This window comes from Pleurodeles waltl, chromosome 7 (assembly GCF_031143425.1).
Source record: "Pleurodeles waltl isolate 20211129_DDA chromosome 7, aPleWal1.hap1.20221129, whole genome shotgun sequence".
Lineage (NCBI taxonomy): Eukaryota > Metazoa > Chordata > Amphibia > Caudata > Salamandridae > Pleurodeles > Pleurodeles waltl.
The window spans coordinates 66,760,304-66,783,107 of NC_090446.1; the positions used below are offsets into that span (position 1 = coordinate 66,760,304).

At 48.3% G+C, this 22,804-nt stretch overlaps 1 protein-coding gene across 1 annotated transcript in view; it reads right to left on the reverse strand.

Annotated features, from left to right (window-relative positions):
- Positions 1-22,804, reverse strand: part of LOC138303647 (glutathione S-transferase kappa 1-like) — a 295,766-nt gene that overhangs the window by 71,393 nt on the left and 201,569 nt on the right. The window contains exon 5 of the mRNA XM_069242948.1: positions 20,968-21,003. Within this exon, the coding sequence (XP_069099049.1) occupies positions 20,968-21,003 (36 nt within the window). The remainder of the gene's footprint in view (positions 1-20,967; positions 21,004-22,804) is intronic.

Below are 22,804 nucleotides of genomic sequence, written 5' to 3' on the forward strand. Positions count from 1 at the left end.
GGGTAGGCCTAGCGCCCACGACAGGAAACGCCCCAAAGCGCAACGTGGACACAACCAAATTTATGAAGGAAAACAGAGGTGTTTTTTGCAAAGTGCCTACCTGTAGATTTTGGCCTGTAGCTCAGCCGCCACCTAGGGAAACCTACCAAACCTGTGCATTTCTGAAAACTAGAGACCTAGGGGAATCTAAGATGGGGTGACTTGTGTGGCTCGGACCACGTTCTGTTACCCAGAATCCTTTGCAAACCTCAAAATTTGGCTAAAAAAAACACTTGTTCCTCACATTTCTGTGGCAGAAAGTTCTACAATCTGAGAGGAGCCACAAATTTCCTTTCACCCAGCGTTCCCCCATGTCTCCCGATAAAAATGATACCTCACTTGTGTGGGTAGGCCTAGCGCCCGCGACAGGAAACGCCCCAAAGCGCAACGTGGACACATCACAGAAAATAGACCTGTTTTTAGCTAAGTGCCTACCTGTAGATTTTGGCCTCTAGCTCAGCCGCCACCTAGGGAAACCTACCAAACCTGTGCATTTCTGAAAACTAGAGACCTAGGGGAATCCAAGATGGGGTGACTTGTGTGGCTGGGACCAGGTTCTGTTACCCAGAATCCTTTGCAAACCTCAAAATGTGGCTAAAAAAACACATGTTCCTCACATTTCTGTGGCAGAAAGTTCTGGAATCTGAGAGGAGCCACAAATTTCCTTCCACCCAGCATTCCCCCACGTCTCCCGATAAAAATAATACCTCACTTGTGTGGGTAGGCCTAGCGCCCGCGACAGGAAACGCCCCAAAGCGCAACGTGGACACATCACAGAAAACAGACCTGTTTTTAGCAAAGTGCCTACCTGTAGATTTTGGCCTGTAGCTCAGCCGCCACCTAGGGAAACCTACCAAACCTGTGCATTTCTGAAAACTAGAGACCTAGGGGAATCCAAGATGGGGTGACTTGTGTGGCTGGGACCAGGTTCTGTTACCCAGAATCCTTTGCAAACCTCAAAATCTGGCTAAAAAAACACATGTTCCTCACATTTCTGTGGCAGAAAGTTCTGAAATCTGAGAGGAGCCACAAATTTCCTTCCACCCAGCGTTCCCCCACGTCTCCTGATAAAAATGATACCTCACTGGTGTGGGTAGGCCTAGCGCCCACGACAGGAAACGCCCCAAAGCGCAACGTGGACACAACCAAATTTATGAAGGAAAACAGAGGTGTTTTTTGCAAAGTGCCTACCTGTAGATTTTGGCCTGTAGCTCAGCCGCCACCTAGGGAAACCTACCAAACCTGTGCATTTCTGAAAACTAGAGACCTAGGGGAATCCAAGATGGGGTGACTTGTGTGGCTCGGACCACGTTCTGTTACCCAGAATCCTTTGCAAACCTCAAAATTTGGCTAAAAAAAACACATGTTCCTCACATTTCTGTGGCAGAAAGTTCTACAATCTGAGAGGAGCCACAAATTTCCTTTCACCCAGCGTTCCCCCATGTCTCCCGATAAAAATGATACCTCACTTGTGTGGGTAGGCCTAGCGCCCGTGACAGGAAACGCCCCAAAGCGCAACGTGGACACATCACAGAAAATAGACCTGTTTTTAGCTAAGTGCCTACCTGTAGATTTTGGCCTCTAGCTCAGCCGCCACCTAGGGAAACCTACCAAACCTGTGCATTTCTGAAAACTAGAGACCTAGGGGAATCCAAGATGGGGTGAATTGTGTGGCTCGGACCAGGTTCTGTTACCCAGAATCCTTTGCAAACCTCAAAATTTGGCTAAAAAAACACATGTTCCTCACATTTCTGTGGCAGAAAGTTCTGGAATCTGAGAGGAGCCACAAATTTCCTTCCACCCAGCGTTCCCCCACGTCTCCCGATAAAAATTATACCTCACTTGTGTGGGTAGGCCTAGCGCCCGCGACAGGAAACGCCCCAAAGCGCAACGTGGACATATCACAGAAAATAGACCTGTTTTTAGCAAAGTGCCTACCTGTGGATTTTGGCCTGTAGCTCAGCCGCCACCTAGGGAAACCTACCTAACCTGTGCATTTCTGAAAACTAGAGACCTAGCGGAATCCAAGATGGGGTGACTTGTGTGGCTGGGACCAGGTTCTGTTACCCAGAATCCTTTGCAAACCTCAAAATTTGGCTAAAAAAACACATGTTCCTCACATTTCTGTGGCAGAAAGTTCTGGAATCTGAGAGGAGCCACAAATTTCCTTCCACCCAGCGTTCCCCCACGTCTCCCGATAAAAATGATACCTCACTTGTGTGGGTAGGCCTAGCGCCCGCGACAGGAAACGCCCCAAAGCGCAACGTGGACACAACCAAATTTTTGAAGGAAAACAGAGGTGTTTTTTGCAAAGTGCCTACCTGTAGATTTTGGCCTGTAGCTCAGCCGCCACCTAGGGAAACCTACCAAACCTGTGCATTTCTGAAAACTAGAGACCTAGGGGAATCCAAGATGGGGAGACTTGTGTGGCTGGGACCAGGTTCTGTTACCCAGAATCCTTTGCAAACCTCAAAATGTGGCTAAAAAAACACATGTTCCTCACATTTCTGTGGCAGAAAGTTCTGGAATCTGAGAGGAGCCACAAATTTCCTTCCACCCAGCGTTCCCCCACGTCTCCCGATAAAAATGATACCTCACTTGTGTGGGTAGGCCTAGCGCCCGCGACAGGAAACGCCCCAAAGCGCAACGTGGACACATCACAGAAAACAGACCTGTTTTTAGCAAAGTGCCTACCTGTAGATTTTGGCCTGTAGCTCAGCCGCCACCTGGGGAAACCTACCAAACCTGTGCATTTCTGAAAACTAGAGACCTAGGGGAATCCAAGATGGGGTGACTTGTGTGGCTGGGACCAGGTTCGGTTACCCAGAATCCTTTGCAAACCTCAAAATGTGGCTAAAAAAACACATGTTCCTCACATTTCTGTGGCAGAATCTACAGGTAGGCACTTTGCTAAAAACAGGTCTGTTTTCTGTGATGTGTCCACGTTGCGCTTTGGGGCGTTTCCTGTCGCGGGCGCTAGGCCTACCCACACAAGTGAGGTATCATTTTTATCGGGAGACGTGGGGGAACGCTGGGTGGAAGGAAATTTGTGGCTCCTCTCAGATTCCAGAACTTTCTGCCACAGAAATGTGAGGAACATGTGTTTTTTTAGCCACATTTTGAGGTTTGCAAAGGATTCTGGGTAACAGAACCTGGTCTAAGACACACAAGTCACCCCATCTTGGATTCCCCCAGGTCTCTAGTTTTCAGAAATGCACAGGTTTGGTAGTTTTCCCTAGGTGGCGGCTGAGCTACAGGCCAAAATCTACAGGTAGGCACTTTGCAAAAAACACCTCTGTTTTCCTTCAAAAATTTGGTTGTGTCCACGTTGCGCTTTGGGGCGTTTCCTGTCGTGGGCGCTAGGACTACCCACACAAGTGAGGTATCATTTTTATCGGGAGACGTGGGGGAACGCTGGGTAGAAGGAAATTTGTGGCTCCTCTTAGATTCCAGAACTTTCTGCCACAGAAATGTGAGGAACATGTGTTTTTTTAGCCAAATTTTGAGGTTTGCAAAGGATTCTGGGTAACAGAACCTGGTCCCAGCCACACAAGTCACCCCATCTTGGATTCCCCTAGGTCTCTAGTTTTCAGAAATGCATAGGTTTGGTAGGTTCCCCTAGGTGGCGGCTGAGCTACAGGCCAAAATCCACAGGTAGGCACTTTGCAAAAAACACCTCTGTTTTCCTTCAAAAATTTGGTTGTGTCCACGTTGCGCTTTGGGGAGCTTCCTGTCGTGGGCGCTAGGCCTACCCACACAAGTGAGGTATCATTTTTATCGGGAGACATGGGGGAACGCTGGGTGGAAGGAAATTTGTGGCTCCTCTCAGATTCCAGAACTTTCTGCCACAGAAATGTGAGGAACATGTGTTTTTTTAGCCACATTTTGAGGTTTGCAAAGGATTCTGGGTAACCGAACCTGGTCCCAGCCACACAAGTCACCCCATCTTGGATTCCCCTAGGTCTCTAGTTTTCAGAAATGCACAGGTTTGGTAGGTTTCCCTAGGTGGCGGCTGAGCTACAGGCCAAAATCTACAGGTAGGCACTTTGCTAAAAACAGGTCTGTTTTCTGTGATGTGTCCACGTTGCGCTTTGGGGCGTTTCCTGTCGCGGGCGCTAGGCCTACCCACACAAGTGAGGTATCATTTTGTATCGGGAGACATGGGGCAACGCTGGGTGGAAGGAAATTTGTGGCTCCTCTCAGATTCCAGAACTTTCTGCCACAGAAATGTGAGGAACATGTGTTTTTTTAGCCACATTTTGAGGTTTGCAAAGGATTCTGGGTAACAGAACCTGGTCCCAGCCACACAAGTCTCCCCATCTTGGATTCCCCTAGGTCTCTAGTTTTCAGAAATGCACAGGTTTGGTAGGTTTCCCTAGGTGGCGGCTGAGCTACAGGCCAAAATCTACAGGTAGGCACTTTGCAAAAAACACCTCTGTTTTCCTTCAAAAATTTGGTTGTGTCCACGTTGCGCTTTGGGGCGTTTCCTGTCGTGGGCGCTAGGCCTACCCACACAAGTGAGGTATCATTTTTATCGGGAGACGTGGAGGAACGCTGGGTGGAAGGAAATTTGTGGCTCCTCTCAGATTCCAGAACTTTCTGCCACAGAAATGTGAGGAACATGTGTTTTTTTAGCCAAATTTTGAGGTTTGCAAAGGATTCTGGGTAACAGAACCTGGTCCCAGCCACACAAGTCACCCCATCTTGGATTCCCCTAGGTCTCTAGTTTTCAGAAATGCACAGGTTTGGTAGGTTTCCCTAGGTGCCGGCTGAGCTAGAGGCCAAAATCCACAGGTAGGCACTTTGCTAAAAACAGGTCTATTTTCTGTGATATGTCCATGTTGCGCTTTGGGGCGTTTCCTGTCGCGGGCGCTAGGCCTACCCACACAAGTGAGGTATCATTTTTATCGGGAGACGTGGGGGAACGCTGGGTGGAAGGAAATTTGTGGCTCCTCTCAGATTCCAGAACTTTCTGCCACAGAAATGTGAGGAACATGTGTTTTTTTAGCCACATTTTGAGGTTTGCAAAGGATTCTGGGTAACAGAACCTAGTCCCAGACACACAAGTCACCCCATCTTGGATTCCCCCAGGTCTCTAGTTTTCAGAAATGCACAGGTTTGGTAGGTTTCCCTAGGTGGCGGCTGAGCTACAGGCCAAAATCTACAGGTAGGCACTTTGCAAAAAACACCTCTGTTTTCCTTCAAAAATTTGGTTGTGTCCACGTTGCGCTTTGGGGCGCTTCCTGTCGTGGGCGCTAGGCCTACCCACACAAGTGAGGTATCATTTTTATCGGGAGACATGGGGGAACGCTGGGTGGAAGGAAATTTGTGGCTCCTCTCAGATTCCAGAACTTTCTGCCACAGAAATGTGAGGAACATGTGTTTTTTTAGCCACATTTTGAGGTTTGCAAAGGATTCTGGGTAACAGAACCTGGTCCCAGCCACACAAGTCACCCCATCTTGGATTCCCCTAGGTCTCTAGTTTTCAGAAATGCACAGGTTTGGTAGGTTTCCCTAGGAAACGCCCCAAAGCGCAACGTGGACATATCACAGAAAATAGACCTGTTTTTTGCAAAGTGCCTACCTGTGGATTTTGGCCTGTAGCTCAGCCGCCACCTAGGGAAACCTACATAACCTGTGCATTTCTGAAAACTAGAGACCTAGGGGAATCCAAGATGGGGTGACTTGTGTGGCTGGGACCAGGTTCTGTTACCCAGAATCCTTTGCAAACCTCAAAATGTGGCTAAAAAAACACATGTTCCTCACATTTCTGTGGCAGAAAGTTCTGGAATCTGAGAGGAGCCACAAATTTCCTTCCACCCAGCGTTCCCCCACGTCTCCCGATAAAAATGATACCTCACTTGTGTGGGTAGGCCTAGCGCCCGCGACAGGAAACGCCCCAAAGCGCAACGTGGACACATCACAGAAAACAGACCTGTTTTTAGCAAAGTGCCTACCTGTGGATTTTGGCCTGTAGCTCAGCCGCCACCTAGGGAAACCTACCAAACCTGTGCATTTCTGAAAACTAGAGACCTAGGCGAATCCAAGATGGGGTGACTTGTGTGGCTGGGACCAGGTTCTGTTACCCAGAATCCTTTGCAAACCTCAAAATGTGGCTAAAAAAACACATGTTCCTCACATTTCTGTGGCAGAAAGTTCTGGAATCTGAGAGGAGCCACAAATTTCCTTCCACCCAGCGTTCCCCCACGTCTCCCGATAAAAATGATACCTCACTTGTGTGGGTAGGCCTAGCGCCCACGACAGGAAACGCCCCAAAGCGCAACGTGGACACAACCAAATTTTTGAAGGAAAACAGAGGTGTTTTTTGCAAAGTGCCTACCTGTAGATTTTGGCCTGTAGCTCAGCCGCCACCTAGGGAAACCTACCAAACCTGTGCATTTCTGAAAACTAGAGACCTAGGGGAATCCAGGATGGGGTGACTTGTGTGGCTGGGACCAGGTTCTGTTACCCAGAATCCTTTGCAAACCTCAAAATGTGGCAAAAAAAACACATGTTCCTCACATTTCTGTGGCAGAAAGTTCTGGAATCTGAGAGGAGCCACAAATTTCCTTCCACCCAGCGTTCCCCCACGTCTCCCGATAAAAATGATACCTCACTTGTGTGGGTAGGCCTAGCGCCCGCGACAGGAAACGCCCCAAAGCGCAACGTGGACACATCACAGAAAACAGACCTGTTTTTAGCAAAGTGCCTACCTGTGGATTTTGGCCTGTAGCTCAGCCGCCACCTAGGGAAACCTACCAAACCTGTGCATTTCTGAAAACTAGAGACCTAGGCGAATCCAAGATGGGGTGACTTGTGTGGCTGGGACCAGGTTCTGTTACCCAGAATCCTTTGCAAACCTCAAAATGTGGCTAAAAAAACACATGTTCCTCACATTTCTGTGGCAGAAAGTTCTGGAATCTGAGAGGAGCCACAAATTTCCTTCCACCCAGCGTTCCCCCACGTCTCCCGATAAAAATGATACCTCACTTGTGTGGGTAGGGCTAGCGCCCACGACAGGAAACGCCCCAAAGCGCAACGTGGACACAACCAAATTTTTGAAGGAAAACAGAGGTGTTTTTTGCAAAGTGCCTACCTGTAGATTTTGGCCTGTAGCTCAGCCGCCACCTAGGGAAACCTACCAAACCTGTGCATTTCTGAAAACTAGAGACCTAGGGGAATCCAGGATGGGGTGACTTGTGTGGCTGGGACCAGGTTCTGTTACCCAGAATCCTTTGCAAACCTCAAAATGTGGCTAAAAAAACACATGTTCCTCACATTTCTGTGGCAGAAAGTTCTGGAATCTGAGAGGAGCCACAAATTTCCTTCCACCCAGCATTCCCCCACGTCTCCCGATAAAAATAATACCTCACTTGTGTGGGTAGGCCTAGCGCCCGCGACAGGAAACGCCCCAAAGCGCAACGTGGACACATCACAGAAAACAGACCTGTTTTTAGCAAAGTGCCTACCTGTGGATTTTGGCCTGTAGCTCAGCCGCCACCTAGGGAAACCTACCAAACCTGTGCATTTCTGAAAACTAGAGACCTAGGGGAATCCAAGATGGGGTGACTTGTGTGGCTGGGACCAGGTTCTGTTACCCAGAATCCTTTGCAAACCTCAAATTTTGGCTAAAAAACACATGTTCCTCATATTTCTGTGGCAGAAAGTTCTGGAATCTGAGAGGAGCCACAAATTTCCTTCCACCCAGCGTTCCCCCACGTCTCCCGATAAAAATGATACCTCACTTGTGTGGTTAGGCCTAGCGCCCACGACAGGAAACGCCCCAAAGCGCAACGTGGACACAACCAAATTTTTGAAGGAAAACAGAGGTGTTTTTTGCAAAGTGCCTCCCTGTAGATTTTGGCCTGTAGCTCAGCCGCCACCTAGGGAAACCTACCAAACCTGTGCATTTCTGAAAACTAGAGACCAAGGGGAATCCAGGATGGGGTGACTTGTGTGGCTGGGACCAGGTTCTGTTACCCAGAATCCTTTGCAAACCTCAAAATGTGGCTAAAAAAACACATGTTCCTCACATTTCTGTGGCAGAAAGTTCTGGAATCTGAGAGGAGCCACAAATTTCCTTCCACCCAGCATTCCCCCACGTCTCCCGATAAAAATAATACCTCACTTGTGTGGGTAGGCCTAGCGCCCGCGACAGGAAACGCCCCAAAGCGCGACGTGGACATATCACAGAAAATAGACCTGTTTTTAGCAAAGTGCCTACCTGTAGATTTTGGCCTGTAGCTCAGCCGCCACCTAGGGAAACCTACCAAACCTGTGCATTTCTGAAAACTAGAGACCTAGGGGAATCCAAGATGGGGTGACTTGTGTGGCTGGGACCAGGTTCTGTTACCCAGAATCCTTTGCAAACCTCAAAATCTGGCTAAAAAAACACATGTTCCTCACATTTCTGTGGCAGAAAGTTCTGAAATCTGAGAGGAGCCACAAATTTCCTTCCACCCAGCGTTCCCCCACGTCTCCTGATAAAAATGATACCTCACTGGTGTGGGTAGGCCTAGCGCCCACGACAGGAAACGCCCCAAAGCGCAACGTGGACACAACCAAATTTATGAAGGAAAACAGAGGTGTTTTTTGCAAAGTGCCTACCTGTAGATTTTGGCCTGTAGCTCAGCCGCCACCTAGGGAAACCTACCAAACCTGTGCATTTCTGAAAACTAGAGACCTAGGGGAATCTAAGATGGGGTGACTTGTGTGGCTCGGACCACGTTCTGTTACCCAGAATCCTTTGCAAACCTCAAAATTTGGCTAAAAAAAACACATGTTCCTCACATTTCTGTGGCAGAAAGTTCTACAATCTGAGAGGAGCCACAAATTTCCTTTCACCCAGCGTTCCCCCATGTCTCCCGATAAAAATGATACCTCACTTGTGTGGGTAGGCCTAGCGCCCGCGACAGGAAACGCCCCAAAGCGCAACGTGGACACATCACAGAAAATAGACCTGTTTTTAGCTAAGTGCCTACCTGTAGATTTTGGCCTCTAGCTCAGCCGCCACCTAGGGAAACCTACCAAACCTGTGCATTTCTGAAAACTAGAGACCTAGGGGAATCCAAGATGGGGTGACTTGTGTGGCTGGGACCAGGTTCTGTTACCCAGAATCCTTTGCAAACCTCAAAATGTAGCTAAAAAAACACATGTTCCTCACATTTCTGTGGCAGAAAGTTCTGGAATCTGAGAGGAGCCACAAATTTCCTTCCACCCAGCATTCCCCCCACGTCTCCCGATAAAAATAATACCTCACTTGTGTGGGTAGGCCTAGCGCCCACGACAGGAAACGCCCCAAAGCGCAACGTGGACACATCACAGAAAACAGACCTGTTTTTAGCAAAGTGCCTACCTGTAGATTTTGGCCTGTAGCTCAGCCGCCACCTAGGGAAACCTACCAAACCTGTGCATTTCTGAAAACTAGAGACCTAGGGGAATCCAAGATGGGGTGACTTGTGTGGCTGGGACCAGGTTCTGTTACCCAGAATCCTTTGCAAACCTCAAAATCTGGCTAAAAAAACACATGTTCCTCACATTTCTGTGGCAGAAAGTTCTGAAATCTGAGAGGAGCCACAAATTTCCTTCCACCCAGCGTTCCCCCACGTCTCCTGATAAAAATGATACCTCACTGGTGTGGGTAGGCCTAGCGCCCACGACAGGAAACGCCCCAAAGCGCAACGTGGACACAACCAAATTTATGAAGGAAAACAGAGGTGTTTTTTGCAAAGTGCCTACCTGTAGATTTTGGCCTGTAGCTCAGCCGCCACCTAGGGAAACCTACCAAACCTGTGCATTTCTGAAAACTAGAGACCTAGGGGAATCCAAGATGGGGTGACTTGTGTGGCTGGGACCAGGTTCTGTTACCCAGAATCCTTTGCAAACCTCAAAATGTGGCTAAAAAAACACATGTTCCTCACATTTCTGTGGCAGAAAGTTCTGGAATCTGAGAGGAGCCACAAATTTCCTTCCACCCAGCATTCCCCCACGTCTCCCGATAAAAATAATACCTCACTTGTGTGGGTAGGCCTAGCGCCCGCGACAGGAAACGCCCCAAAGCGCAACGTGGACACATCACAGAAAACAGACCTGTTTTTAGCAAAGTGCCTACCTGTGGATTTTGGCCTGTAGCTCAGCCGCCACCTAGGGAAACCTACCAAACCTGTGCATTTCTGAAAACTAGAGACCTAGGGGAATCCAAGATGGGGTGACTTGTGTGGCTGGGACCAGGTTCTGTTACCCAGAATCCTTTGCAAACCTCAAATTTTGGCTAAAAAACACATGTTCCTCATATTTCTGTGGCAGAAAGTTCTGGAATCTGAGAGGAGCCACAAATTTCCTTCCACCCAGCGTTCCCCCACGTCTCCCGATAAAAATGATACCTCACTTGTGTGGTTAGGCCTAGCGCCCACGACAGGAAACGCCCCAAAGCGCAACGTGGACACAACCAAATTTTTGAAGGAAAACAGAGGTGTTTTTTGCAAAGTGCCTCCCTGTAGATTTTGGCCTGTAGCTCAGCCGCCACCTAGGGAAACCTACCAAACCTGTGCATTTCTGAAAACTAGAGACCAAGGGGAATCCAGGATGGGGTGACTTGTGTGGCTGGGACCAGGTTCTGTTACCCAGAATCCTTTGCAAACCTCAAAATGTGGCTAAAAAAACACATGTTCCTCACATTTCTGTGGCAGAAAGTTCTGGAATCTGAGAGGAGCCACAAATTTCCTTCCACCCAGCATTCCCCCACGTCTCCCGATAAAAATAATACCTCACTTGTGTGGGTAGGCCTAGCGCCCGCGACAGGAAACGCCCCAAAGCGCGACGTGGACATATCACAGAAAACAGACCTGTTTTTAGCAAAGTGCCTACCTGTAGATTTTGGCCTGTAGCTCAGCCGCCACCTGGGGAAACCTACCAAACCTGTGCATTTCTGAAAACTAGAGACCTAGGGGAATCCAAGATGGGGTGACTTGTGTGGCTGGGACCAGGTTCGGTTACCCAGAATCCTTTGCAAACCTCAAAATGTGGCTAAAAAAAACACATGTTCCTCACATTTCTGTGGCAGAAAGTTCTACAATCTGAGAGGAGCCACAAATTTCCTTTCACCCAGCGTTCCCCCATGTCTCCCGATAAAAATGATACCTCACTTGTGTGGGTAGGCCTAGCGCCCGCGACAGGAAACGCCCCAAAGCGCAACGTGGACACATCACAGAAAATAGACCTGTTTTTAGCTAAGTGCCTACCTGTAGATTTTGGCCTCTAGCTCAGCCGCCACCTAGGGAAACCTACCAAACCTGTGCATTTCTGAAAACTAGAGACCTAGGGGAATCCAAGATGGGGTGACTTGTGTGGCTGGGACCAGGTTCTGTTACCCAGAATCCTTTGCAAACCTCAAAATGTGGCTAAAAAAACACATGTTCCTCACATTTCTGTGGCAGAAAGTTCTGGAATCTGAGAGGAGCCACAAATTTCCTTCCACCCAGCATTCCCCCACGTCTCCCGATAAAAATAATACCTCACTTGTGTGGGTAGGCCTAGCGCCCGCGACAGGAAACGCCCCAAAGCGCAACGTGGACACATCACAGAAAACAGACCTGTTTTTAGCAAAGTGCCTACCTGTAGATTTTGGCCTGTAGCTCAGCCGCCACCTAGGGAAACCTACCAAACCTGTGCATTTCTGAAAACTAGAGACCTAGGGGAATCCAAGATGGGGTGACTTGTGTGGCTGGGACCAGGTTCTGTTACCCAGAATCCTTTGCAAACCTCAAAATCTGGCTAAAAAAACACATGTTCCTCACATTTCTGTGGCAGAAAGTTCTGAAATCTGAGAGGAGCCACAAATTTCCTTCCACCCAGCGTTCCCCCACGTCTCCTGATAAAAATGATACCTCACTGGTGTGGGTAGGCCTAGCGCCCACGACAGGAAACGCCCCAAAGCGCAACGTGGACACAACCAAATTTATGAAGGAAAACAGAGGTGTTTTTTGCAAAGTGCCTACCTGTAGATTTTGGCCTGTAGCTCAGCCGCCACCTAGGGAAACCTACCAAACCTGTGCATTTCTGAAAACTAGAGACCTAGGGGAATCCAAGATGGGGTGACTTGTGTGGCTCGGACCACGTTCTGTTACCCAGAATCCTTTGCAAACCTCAAAATTTGGCTAAAAAAAACACATGTTCCTCACATTTCTGTGGCAGAAAGTTCTACAATCTGAGAGGAGCCACAAATTTCCTTTCACCCAGCGTTCCCCCATGTCTCCCGATAAAAATGATACCTCACTTGTGTGGGTAGGCCTAGCGCCCGTGACAGGAAACGCCCCAAAGCGCAACGTGGACACATCACAGAAAATAGACCTGTTTTTAGCTAAGTGCCTACCTGTAGATTTTGGCCTCTAGCTCAGCCGCCACCTAGGGAAACCTACCAAACCTGTGCATTTCTGAAAACTAGAGACCTAGGGGAATCCAAGATGGGGTGAATTGTGTGGCTCGGACCAGGTTCTGTTACCCAGAATCCTTTGCAAACCTCAAAATTTGGCTAAAAAAACACATGTTCCTCACATTTCTGTGGCAGAAAGTTCTGGAATCTGAGAGGAGCCACAAATTTCCTTCCACCCAGCGTTCCCCCACGTCTCCCGATAAAAATGATACCTCACTTGTGTGGGTAGGCCTAGCGCTCGCGACAGGAAATGGCCCAAAACACAACGTGGACACATCACATTTTTTCATAGAAAACAGTGCCTACGTGTGGATTTTGGCCTCTAGCTCAGCCGGCACCTGGGGAAACCTAGCAAACCAGCACATTTTTGAAAACTAGAGACCTAGGGGAATCCAAGATGGGGTGATTTGCGGGGCTCTGACCAGGTTCTGTTACCCAGAATCCTTTGCAAACATCAAAATCTGGCCAAAAACACTTTTTCCTCTCATTTCGGTGACAGAAAGTTCTGGAATCTGAGAGGAGCCACAAATTTCCTTCCACCCAGCGTTCCCCTAAGTCTCTCCATAAAAATGGTACCTCACTTGTGTGGGTAGGCCTAGCGCCCACGAAAGGAAATGGCCCAAAACACAACGTGGACACAACATATTTTTTCACAGAAAACAGAGGTGTTTTTTGCAAAGTGCCTACATGTGGATTTTGGCCTCTAGCTCAGCCGGCCCCAGGGGGGGGGGAAATGCCCTAAAATAAATTTGACCCCCCACCCCTCCAAACCCCCCCTGCCCAGGTGCGACCCTTGCCTACGGGGTCGCTACCCCTGCGTGACATTGGCGCCAAAAAACAAATTCCCGGTGCCTAGTGGTTTCTGCCCCCTTGGGGGCAGATTGACCTAAAATCGACCAATCTGCCCCCAAAGGGGGCAGACATGCTCTAAATACAGTTTGCCCCCCAGGGAAGCGACCCTTGTCTGATGGGTCGCTCCCCATCTCTAAAAAAACAAACAAACAAAAAACAAAAAAAAACAAAAAAACATTTGCCCTTGCGCCTAGAGGTTTCTGCCCCCCCTGGGGGCAGATCGGCCTAATAATAGGCCGATCTGCCCCCAGGGGGGGGCAGAAATGGCCTAAAATAAATTTGCCCCCCCAAACCCCCCCCACCCCCCCACCTCGGAGCGACCCTTGCCTACTGGGTCGCTCCCCCTGCGTGACATTGGCGCCAAAAAACGAATCCCCGGTGCCTAGTGGTTGCAGATTGACCTAAAATCGACCAATCTGCCCCCAAGGGGGGCAGAAATGGTCTAAACACAGTTTGCCCCCCAGGGGAGCGACCCTTGTTTGATGGGTCGCTCCCCATCTCTAAAAAAACAAACAAACTAAAAAAAAAACACTAAAAAAAAATTTGCCCTGGCAACAAGAGGTTTCTGCCCCCCCCCCCCCCCGGGGGCAGATCGGCCTAATAATAGGCCGATCTGCCCCCAGGGGGGGCAGAAATGGCCTAAAATAAATTTGCCCCCCGAACACCCCCCCATCCCCCCCCCCCCCGGAGCGACCCTTGCCTACGGGGTCGCTCCCCCTGCGTGACATTGGCGCCAAAAAACAAATCCCCGGTGCCTAGTGGTTTCTGCCCCCTTGGGGCAGATTGACCTAAAATCGACCAATCTGCCCCCAAGGGGGGCAGAAATGGTCTAAATACAATTTGCCCCCCAGGGGAGCGACCCTTGCCTGATGGGTCGCAGCCCATCTCTAAAAAAAAAAAAAAAAAAAAAAAAATACAAAAAAAAAAAATTTGCCCTGGCGCCTAGAGGTTTCTGCCCCCCCTGGGGGTAGATCGGCCTAATACCAATAGGGCGATCTGCCCCCAGGGGGGGCAGAGATGGCCTAAAATAATTTGCCCCCCCCGCCTCCCACCCCCCCGGGGAGCGACCCTTGACTACAAGGTCGCTCCCCTTGTGTGACGGCGCAAAAAAAAGATCCCTGGTGCCTAGTGGTTTCTGCCCCCCTTGGGGGCAGATTGACCTAAAATCGGCCGATCTGCCCCCAAAGCGGGCAGAAATGGCCTAAATACATTTTGCCCCTCCAGGGGAGCGACCCTTGTCCAAGGGGGTCGCTCCCCATCTGTAAAACAGAAAAACAAAAAAATCCCTGGTGCCTAGAGGTTTCTGCCCCCCCGGGGGCAGATCGGCCTAATAATAGGCCAATCTGCCCCCAGGGGGGGCAGAAAAGGCCTTCCTAAAAAAATGCCCCCCCGGGAGCGACCCTTGCCCAAGGGGTCGCTCCCTTTTGCCAATTTCAGTTAAAAAAAAAAAAAATCCCTGGTGTCTAGTGGGGTTTCAAAAGCCGGATTGCAAGCAATCCGGCTTTTGAAACCTGTGAGAGACTTCAAAGGGAAGGAAATACATTTCCTTCCCTTTGAAGCCTCTCGGGGCCTCCCCCATGGGATTGAAAAAGAAATGCAAATGGGGGAGACCCTGTGACTAATCAGCGCGCGCTCGCGCGCTGACGTCACAGGGGGGGTTGGGGGGGTCGGGGTGGGAGGGGAAGGGCTTCCCCTTCCATCCCTGACTTGGGGGGGGTGGGGGGGAACCCCACAGAGGGAGCGAGAGCGCTCCCTCTGGGCTCTGTGCACAGGACGTAATGGTTACGTCCTGGGCACAGCAGCACTGTGCCTCAGGACGTAACCATTACGTCCTGGGCACAGAAGGGGTTAAAGGAGTAGCCGCAATCATGTCCAAGGAAACAACAAACTTTAGAATAGTAGTTGCCCACATCTGAATTTTATCCTTTCTGTAGTGAAAAGTGGGATATTGAAAGAAAGTTGAATATAACAGTATGGATGTTTTCTTGCACAATATTTTCTTAGACAAAAATGAGAAAGGACAACTTTGTGTGATTGATCTGAGAGATTTTAACCCATTGATGGATTACGGTCATTTTAAAATGGACGTCAATTACTCGTTCAGATTCATTCTCATATACAATATTTGGATGATTATCCTGGGACACAAGGATACTTCCTTTTCAATGCCAATTCTTCCGGGCACTAGAAGTTTCTACAGTTCTTCTGGAGGTCATTATTTGCCAGTTCATGGCCCTCCCTCTGGGTGTTTGGCAGTGGCATGATGTTTTTGCCATGACATCATTAATTATTGTACCTGTACAGACTCTGTACAGTGCTCCACTGCCTGCACCAATACCACATATCTGCATAGATACATATAATGAAAAGAGATCCAGATTTCATTATTAATCTAGATAGGCCGTAGATGTCCCAAGTAGAACTAAATCGGAAAAGCATCCAAAAAGGACTGTTTGACGACCGCACAGACCGTAGTCAAGGTTTTTAAGTGCACAATTAGAAATCAGTCTTCACCACAGCAAGGGTGGAAGCTTCTCTTGAACTTCCTGGAAGATGCTTATAAGTTGGTCCTTTGTTCAAATCTTGAAAAGAAGAAGCATGTGAAGAGAGAGTTGAGGCTCCATCTACATAAGAATGCTTTCATTTATTAGTTAAATGGATATTGTCACCTTCGATAAAGGCAATTTTTAAAGGGATTTTTTTTACATGCTCTTCAATGCTGTGAAGCAAATCATATCAGAATAAACTATTGATGCAATGATTAGATGGTGTTGAATTCAGAGGAGAAGAAGACATTCTAAACCATGGAAATGCAGATGATTTAGTCAAAGAAACTGCCAAATGTATGGAGTAGATGCGCAAAAAGGCATGGAAAAACCAGTGTGCACTAAATTGATCAACTGTCCAGAAACCCATTTCAAAGGCCGTTTACTAGTGAAATGTTTCAAATTTTTCCATTTAATATTAGAAGCTGATCTGTTCAGTCGGTCGTAGGCTTGGGACACACAATGAGCCTGGGAGTTGTGTAGGAACACCCATGCAGCTCCCATGGAAAGCCTTTCCAGGACAGAGTAATGAAATGCAGCAATTTTTGCATTACTCCAGATTTATGAAGTCAATTAAGGCCACCTTGAGGTGGCCTTGCATAGCTTCATTAATCTGCCTTACGAGCTGTGTCGCTTTTGCACCATGTTACGTGGCAAGAGCGACACAAGCAGGATTGTAAATATGGTCCATTAACTTTACGACTGACTTGAAAATGGTGGGCACAGTTCAAAATAGTCTAATGCATACAATGCTTATACAAGGAGGGCTGACACTCCAGGAACCTCTTATTCAAAGATCGCTCTGTTGTACCATAGACAATTTACACCCAAATACATACTCCTGTCTAGGTACCGAAGTGCACAACCAGCGGAAATCTTTGCTGGAAGAGTGTTGCTGGCAGCGTGGCCTACATTGGAAGCATTTTTATTGAACAGAGACATACTTTCACCCTAGCTTAGATTGCAGACCATAAGGGGGTAGTGGATGGATGAAAAAGTAAGGAACAGAATGGATGAAATACTAAATAGTTCAATAACATCAGTACCTAGACGGTGCTGTGCATTCTGAAAAGATACAGGGGGTCATTACAACCGTGGCGGATGGCGGAGAACCAGCGGTAAGACCGCCAACAGGCTGGCGGTCTTACCTTGGTGTATTATGACCATAGGGGTTACCGCCATGGTCAACCGCCGGTTCTCTGTCCCGCCCGCCGGGCTGGAGACCTGGGTCTCCAGCCCGGCGGCTGTCAGTATACTGCCGGCGGTATTTGGACCCGGCTTACCCCCGTGGATTTCCAGCGGTTTCAACCGCCATGAAATCCATGGCAGTAAGCACTATCAGTGCCAGGGAATTCCTTCCCTGGCACTTATAGGGGTCTCCCCCACCCCCCACGCCCACCCGACACCCTCCCCTACACCCCCCACCACCCCTGCCACCTCCCAAAGGTGGCAGGGCCCCCCCTCCCCACCCCGACCCCCAACATAACATTACTCACACACACCCGACACGCATGCAGGCACCACCAACACACACACCCCGACATACATGCCTACATCCACACACACAGTCAGACAGACACACCCACTTTCAAACATACACGCACACATCCATACAGACATACCCACAGACATACACACACTCATTCCCATACACACAACACCCCCGCAAGCATACATGCACTCACATACCCCCTCTACATACACACACACGCACACCCCCATGCACGCACACAACACCCAACACCCCGCCACCCCTCTCCCCTAACGGATGATCGACTTACCTGGTCCGTCGATCCTCCGGGAGGGGACGGGAGCCATGGGGGCAGTTCCGCCGACACCACACCGCCAACAGAACACCGCCACGGCGAATCACAGGACGTGATTTGCTGGGCAGTGTTCTGTTGGTGTGGCGGTGGAGGTGGAGCAACCTCCACTTCCCCGCCGCCCGCAAGTATGGCTGTTGGCGGCTCTCCGACGGAATAACGACAGAGAGCAGCCAACAGTCATAATACGCTGAGCGGCAAACCGCCTGCACAGGCAGTCTTCCGCACGGCAGTCCCTCTGCGGTCTTGCAAAAAGACCGCCGAGGTCGTAATGAACCCCACAGACTTTAGCAGATATGTAAATACTTTAATTGAAACTAATGCACACACAAAAGCATGATAGCACCCTCTGGGGCAGAAATACAACACTTAATTTTATATAGCTCCTTCGTGCTAGGCTCTGGATTTCTGTTAACGAGCGCTGTGGTCAATTTTATGCTATGGGATTCGGTTTTGGTGGACTCAGGTATTTTTGGAAGCATTCAGGTCTCTGATTTTTAGCGGTTTTTAAACTACAGCTAGATTGTCAAAAATGAAGGCATGGGATACAGACGAGGGGGCTCAGTGCCCACGAAAGTTCTAGACCCCATTTGGGTGCCAAAAGAAGTTGAATAAAATGAGTCATCCCCAAAAATATTCTCTGCTCAGAATAAAAGATGGAACCCTAAAATGTAGCGTCAAAAAGTCAACCACTCAAAAATTAAGGATCCCATTCAGAAAGTTCTTCCATAGTGTTCTTGGGGCTACCAGGAGCAGCGATATGTTTTTCGACAGGAACATATGAAAATAATGTGCCAGCTCCCGCAGTGTGTGTCTCAAGGCTGCCTTAAACTTAATAGCCATGTATCTCTGGACCTACTGTTACTGTCAAGATTTTCCGGTGACAGGGTTGACATCAGGACCAGAAACCCACTGTGGTCCCTGGTGATAGCAGCCCTTCCTGGGATGTGGACAGTTTTGGGGTTAAGCCTCATCACATCAAGCATTTGGAACCGTAAACTCTGGAATCTAATGGTTGCAGAATCAACACAACCTTCTCCATCCAGCGAAAAGGTGAATGAAGGTGGTTACTACAGTGGTGACATTCAGTAGTCAGAGTATGTTGTGTTAGGATCTGTCATATGATATTTGCATAGCACTCGTATGCCATAAGGCCTCATAGCATTGTGGGCAGTATGGAACCCTCATGCTTGTGTGGTTGAGGAACTGCCTCTAGAATTTAGAGTATGATCAGCATGATGACACCTCCCTGCTCTAATGTGTCTCACTGTCCTGATTTAAGTGTTTCATTTTCCAACTTTCGGAATTTAAGTCCTTATTTAGCTAAGGATAAGTGTTTTTTTACTTTCTTCTTCTACTGTCTTCGCTTTCTTGTGTCAGTATCAATATTTCTGAGTTTAAGCATCGTGTTCTTCCTGTCTTGGTGGACATGTCTCACTGTGCCTCCTTTTCTCTTCATCTTCCTATCCTACTGTCCACGTTTCAATGCCATAGGGCCCATCTCTCACAGAGTATGTGTTTTCCTGTTTGAATATCTGACTCCCTGCTACTGTGCCCAACACTCACGATCCCCGTGCCCCAGTCCCTCAGCTCCAGTGTTTCTCTCTCTCCAATTATCCCCAGTATCAGATCCTCTTCGTCCTTTCTCTGAACAGGTACTTCCTACTTCAAGCTTCATGTCTTTCTACTCCAGTGCCCATGTGCTCCTTTCCAGGAGGATTTTTCTCCCAGTCTTTAGGCCCATTCCCCGGCCCCAGTGCACCCCTAAGTGTTTCTCTGTCTCGCTCTATGTCCTTTTCCTTGTTTCCCTCTTTCTGTGTCACCGACTGGGTCTCCCTGATGTAGAGCATGTGCCTTAATGGTTAGTGTTTGTTGCCCACTTAGCTATTGTATCTCCCAATCCCTGTGTTATCTCCGTATCCGGCGGTCACTACGTCCATCCTAATGTTTGTGCCTTCATTTCCATTGATATGTCTTTCTCTTTCAGTATGTGTCTCGCTGGCCTGTGTCTGTGTTACCCTTTGGTCAGATTCTACTTCACTTTCTCTCCTTTTCATGCTGCCCGATTCCAGTGTCTGTGTCATGCTGTCCAAATGTAGTTGCTCCAATGCCACATTAGTGGGGGAGACTGTCTTCCTTTCCATGGGTTTATATCTCTTTCCTGCATAGCTTTTTGTTTCATTTGACATTTGTTAATATTTCTCTGTCTGTGTCTCCTTTTCCAGTGTATGTGTCTTGCTGTTCTGTCTGTGTTACCAAGCCATAGTCTGTGTCACTCTTAAGTCAGAATCTATTTCGCTTACTTTTTGTATTCTGACTCTCTGTTCCAGGGTCTGTGTTGTCCTGCTCCAGTCTCCTTGTTTCTCAGTCCGGGTCCCTCAACAGTTTAACTGTGACTCCATGTCTTGAGTTCCCATTTCAATTTCCTAGTGTCCTCATTTCGCTGACTCCAAGTTTGTCTCTCCCTGCCCAATGTGTGCATCTGATGTTTGAGTTTCGCTGTTCCCCCTTTTAAAGTATACTTATCTTCTTACCTCCATCTACTCTTACCCATGTTCAATGGTCATGTCTCCTTGCCCTTGTGCCGATATACCCAGTGGGCCAGAGTAGTTCAACACTGGTATTTCAGCCTTGCTTTCGCAGAGTTCAACACTCTGTTTGTCAACCATTACATATGCATATTCTCGTACTAATGCCAGTGACGGGCTTATATTAGGTTGTGAAGCCTGCTATGTGTAGACAAGTACTGACTATGGGCAGCAGGTTGGGCAACATGGCTTGTTATTTGTTTTGGCCTCAAGGATTACTCTGGGAACCGCAATGTTTTAGGGTTTTCGTAATTTAGGGTGGTTCGAGATCTTTTGGATGTTGGAAGGTAAAGAGCTACAGAAAGTGTAATCGGTGGCAGAAAAGATATCCTTCGTGTTCATGCGTTGGCAGTAGGTCTGCCTGTGGTGTGCCTGTGTGCCAGGCCTTTCAAGGAGATTATTGTGGTGACTAGGAGTCAGTGGATCATGCCCGGCATCACCAAGGTGTGGTCCATGAATCTGGTGTGAGGTAGTAGTATAGCAGCTATCTCTTGATTGTGAAAGAATCTGCATATAAGGGGAGATGGGAAGCAAAGGTTATTTATATAGCTCATGCTCATCAATATTAGCCATAGTATTGCTCTTTTTTGTGAACAGCTAGGGGACATTTCACGTCACTGTTCCACCGGAGTAAACAGCAGGTTTCCACCAAAGAGTAAACCTGGAATAACATGATCAGGTCAACTTACAGATAGGATGCTATCTGGCAGTGTGATGTCTTCATCCTGAGAGAGAGGAACGAGATGAGTTTTTTAGTTTATAATAAACACAAAATGGTTTATTAAAGCAGATAAAATACTAACAGTTGCCTAACAGCACCGTCAATAAGCACACTATGCCTAAGACTAGGTACCTCAATTGTTTACTTCATAAACAGAGCCATTAACAGTTGCATGCATAATACATTTAAAAAATAATATTTGACGAAAACAACTACATTGAAATGCTAATTAACAATTAACATCTTGTGAATATTTGTGAGTTTCAGTGCAGGAGATGGAGATGTAGAAAAAACTGAGAGAAAGAAGGAAACCTAAACCAAAGGGTTCAAATGTGTAATAATTTACTGTTTCCTGCTCTACTGACTTACTGCAGGGCTCCTATCTCATCCCCTAATACAACACTGATTATTCTCCGACCACCCTAACCCTGGTGGGGCTGGGCACATACTTGAGCACATTTGCTTATCATTGTTTCACCTAAAGTAACATTACACATTACTATCATCTTTGTGTATTAACTCAGGGGCCAGTGTCAAAAGTTTGAAAAAGGCACTAGCTGATTTTCTTGTCCCTGATATTAAGAGAAATATTATCCAAACCTGCAAGTGTACACGGGCAATCTTATCTATTTTATATCTGGTATATTTCAGCAGTAAGAATATTAGCTTGGAGGCTCTATGAGATCTAACACCACTAGTCTTTAGTAATCAATGTCAACATTTATACATGGATCGCCTCATAGCAAAAACTTGGTGAAAGAAAACACATCATATCCTCCAGTCTGTCTGAACTAACATGCCATTTAAGGAAGACATAGGGCCTCATTATGACCCTGGCGGTACAGAACCGCCAGGGCCAACGGGGGCGGGAGCACCGCCGACAGGCCGGCGGTGCTCCCTTGGGCATTCCGACCGCGGCGGTAACGCCGCGGTCGGACCGGGACAACTGGCGGTCTCCCGCCAGTTTCCCGCTGCCCAAATGAATCCTCCAAGGCGGCGCAGCATGCTGCGCCGCCTTGGGGATTCTGACACCCCCTACCGCCATCCTGTTCCTGGCGGTTCGCCCGCCAGGAACAGGATGGCGGTAGGGGGTGTCGCGGGGCCCCTGGGGGCCCCTGCAGTGCCCATGCCAATGGCATGGGCACTGCAGGGGCCCCCGTAAGAGGGCCCCGCTAGTATTTCACTGTCTGCATAGCAGACAGTGAAATACGCGACGGGTGCAGTAGCACCCGTCGCACCTTCCCACTCCGCCGGCTCGATTATGAGCCGGCTTCATCGTGGGAAGGTTGTTTTCCCCTGGGCTGGCGGGCGGCCTTTTGGCGGCCGCCCGCCAGCCCAGGGGAAAACTTGGAATACCCTCCGCGGTCTCTGGACCGCGGAGCGGTATTTTGGAGGGGGGAAGTCTGGCGGGCGGCCTCTGCCGCCCGCCGACTTAGAATGAGGGCCATATTCTGTTTGTTAGACTGTCTGCCAAGCGTAAGTAGTGGCTTGTTTCATCCTACCTCGGTTATAAGAATCATGTCTTGGGACTTACTTATGGGATCAATATAGAAGTCCCTTCTGTCACTTGTAATCACATGAATGCCTTAAAACTCAGTAATAATTGGAGACAGCTCCAAATCTCTTGTCTTGCAAATATGACCCATAGCTTTCTATTTAAAATTTGCTTCGGACCATAGGGTCAATTTTCCAGTTTTTAAACCACAAATGAAATACAAACTTAAAGCACATTTATTTACTCAACAAACCTAAAATACCTGTTACATATCTTTAAATATGGTTTTCTAGCTTGAACCTACCCTACA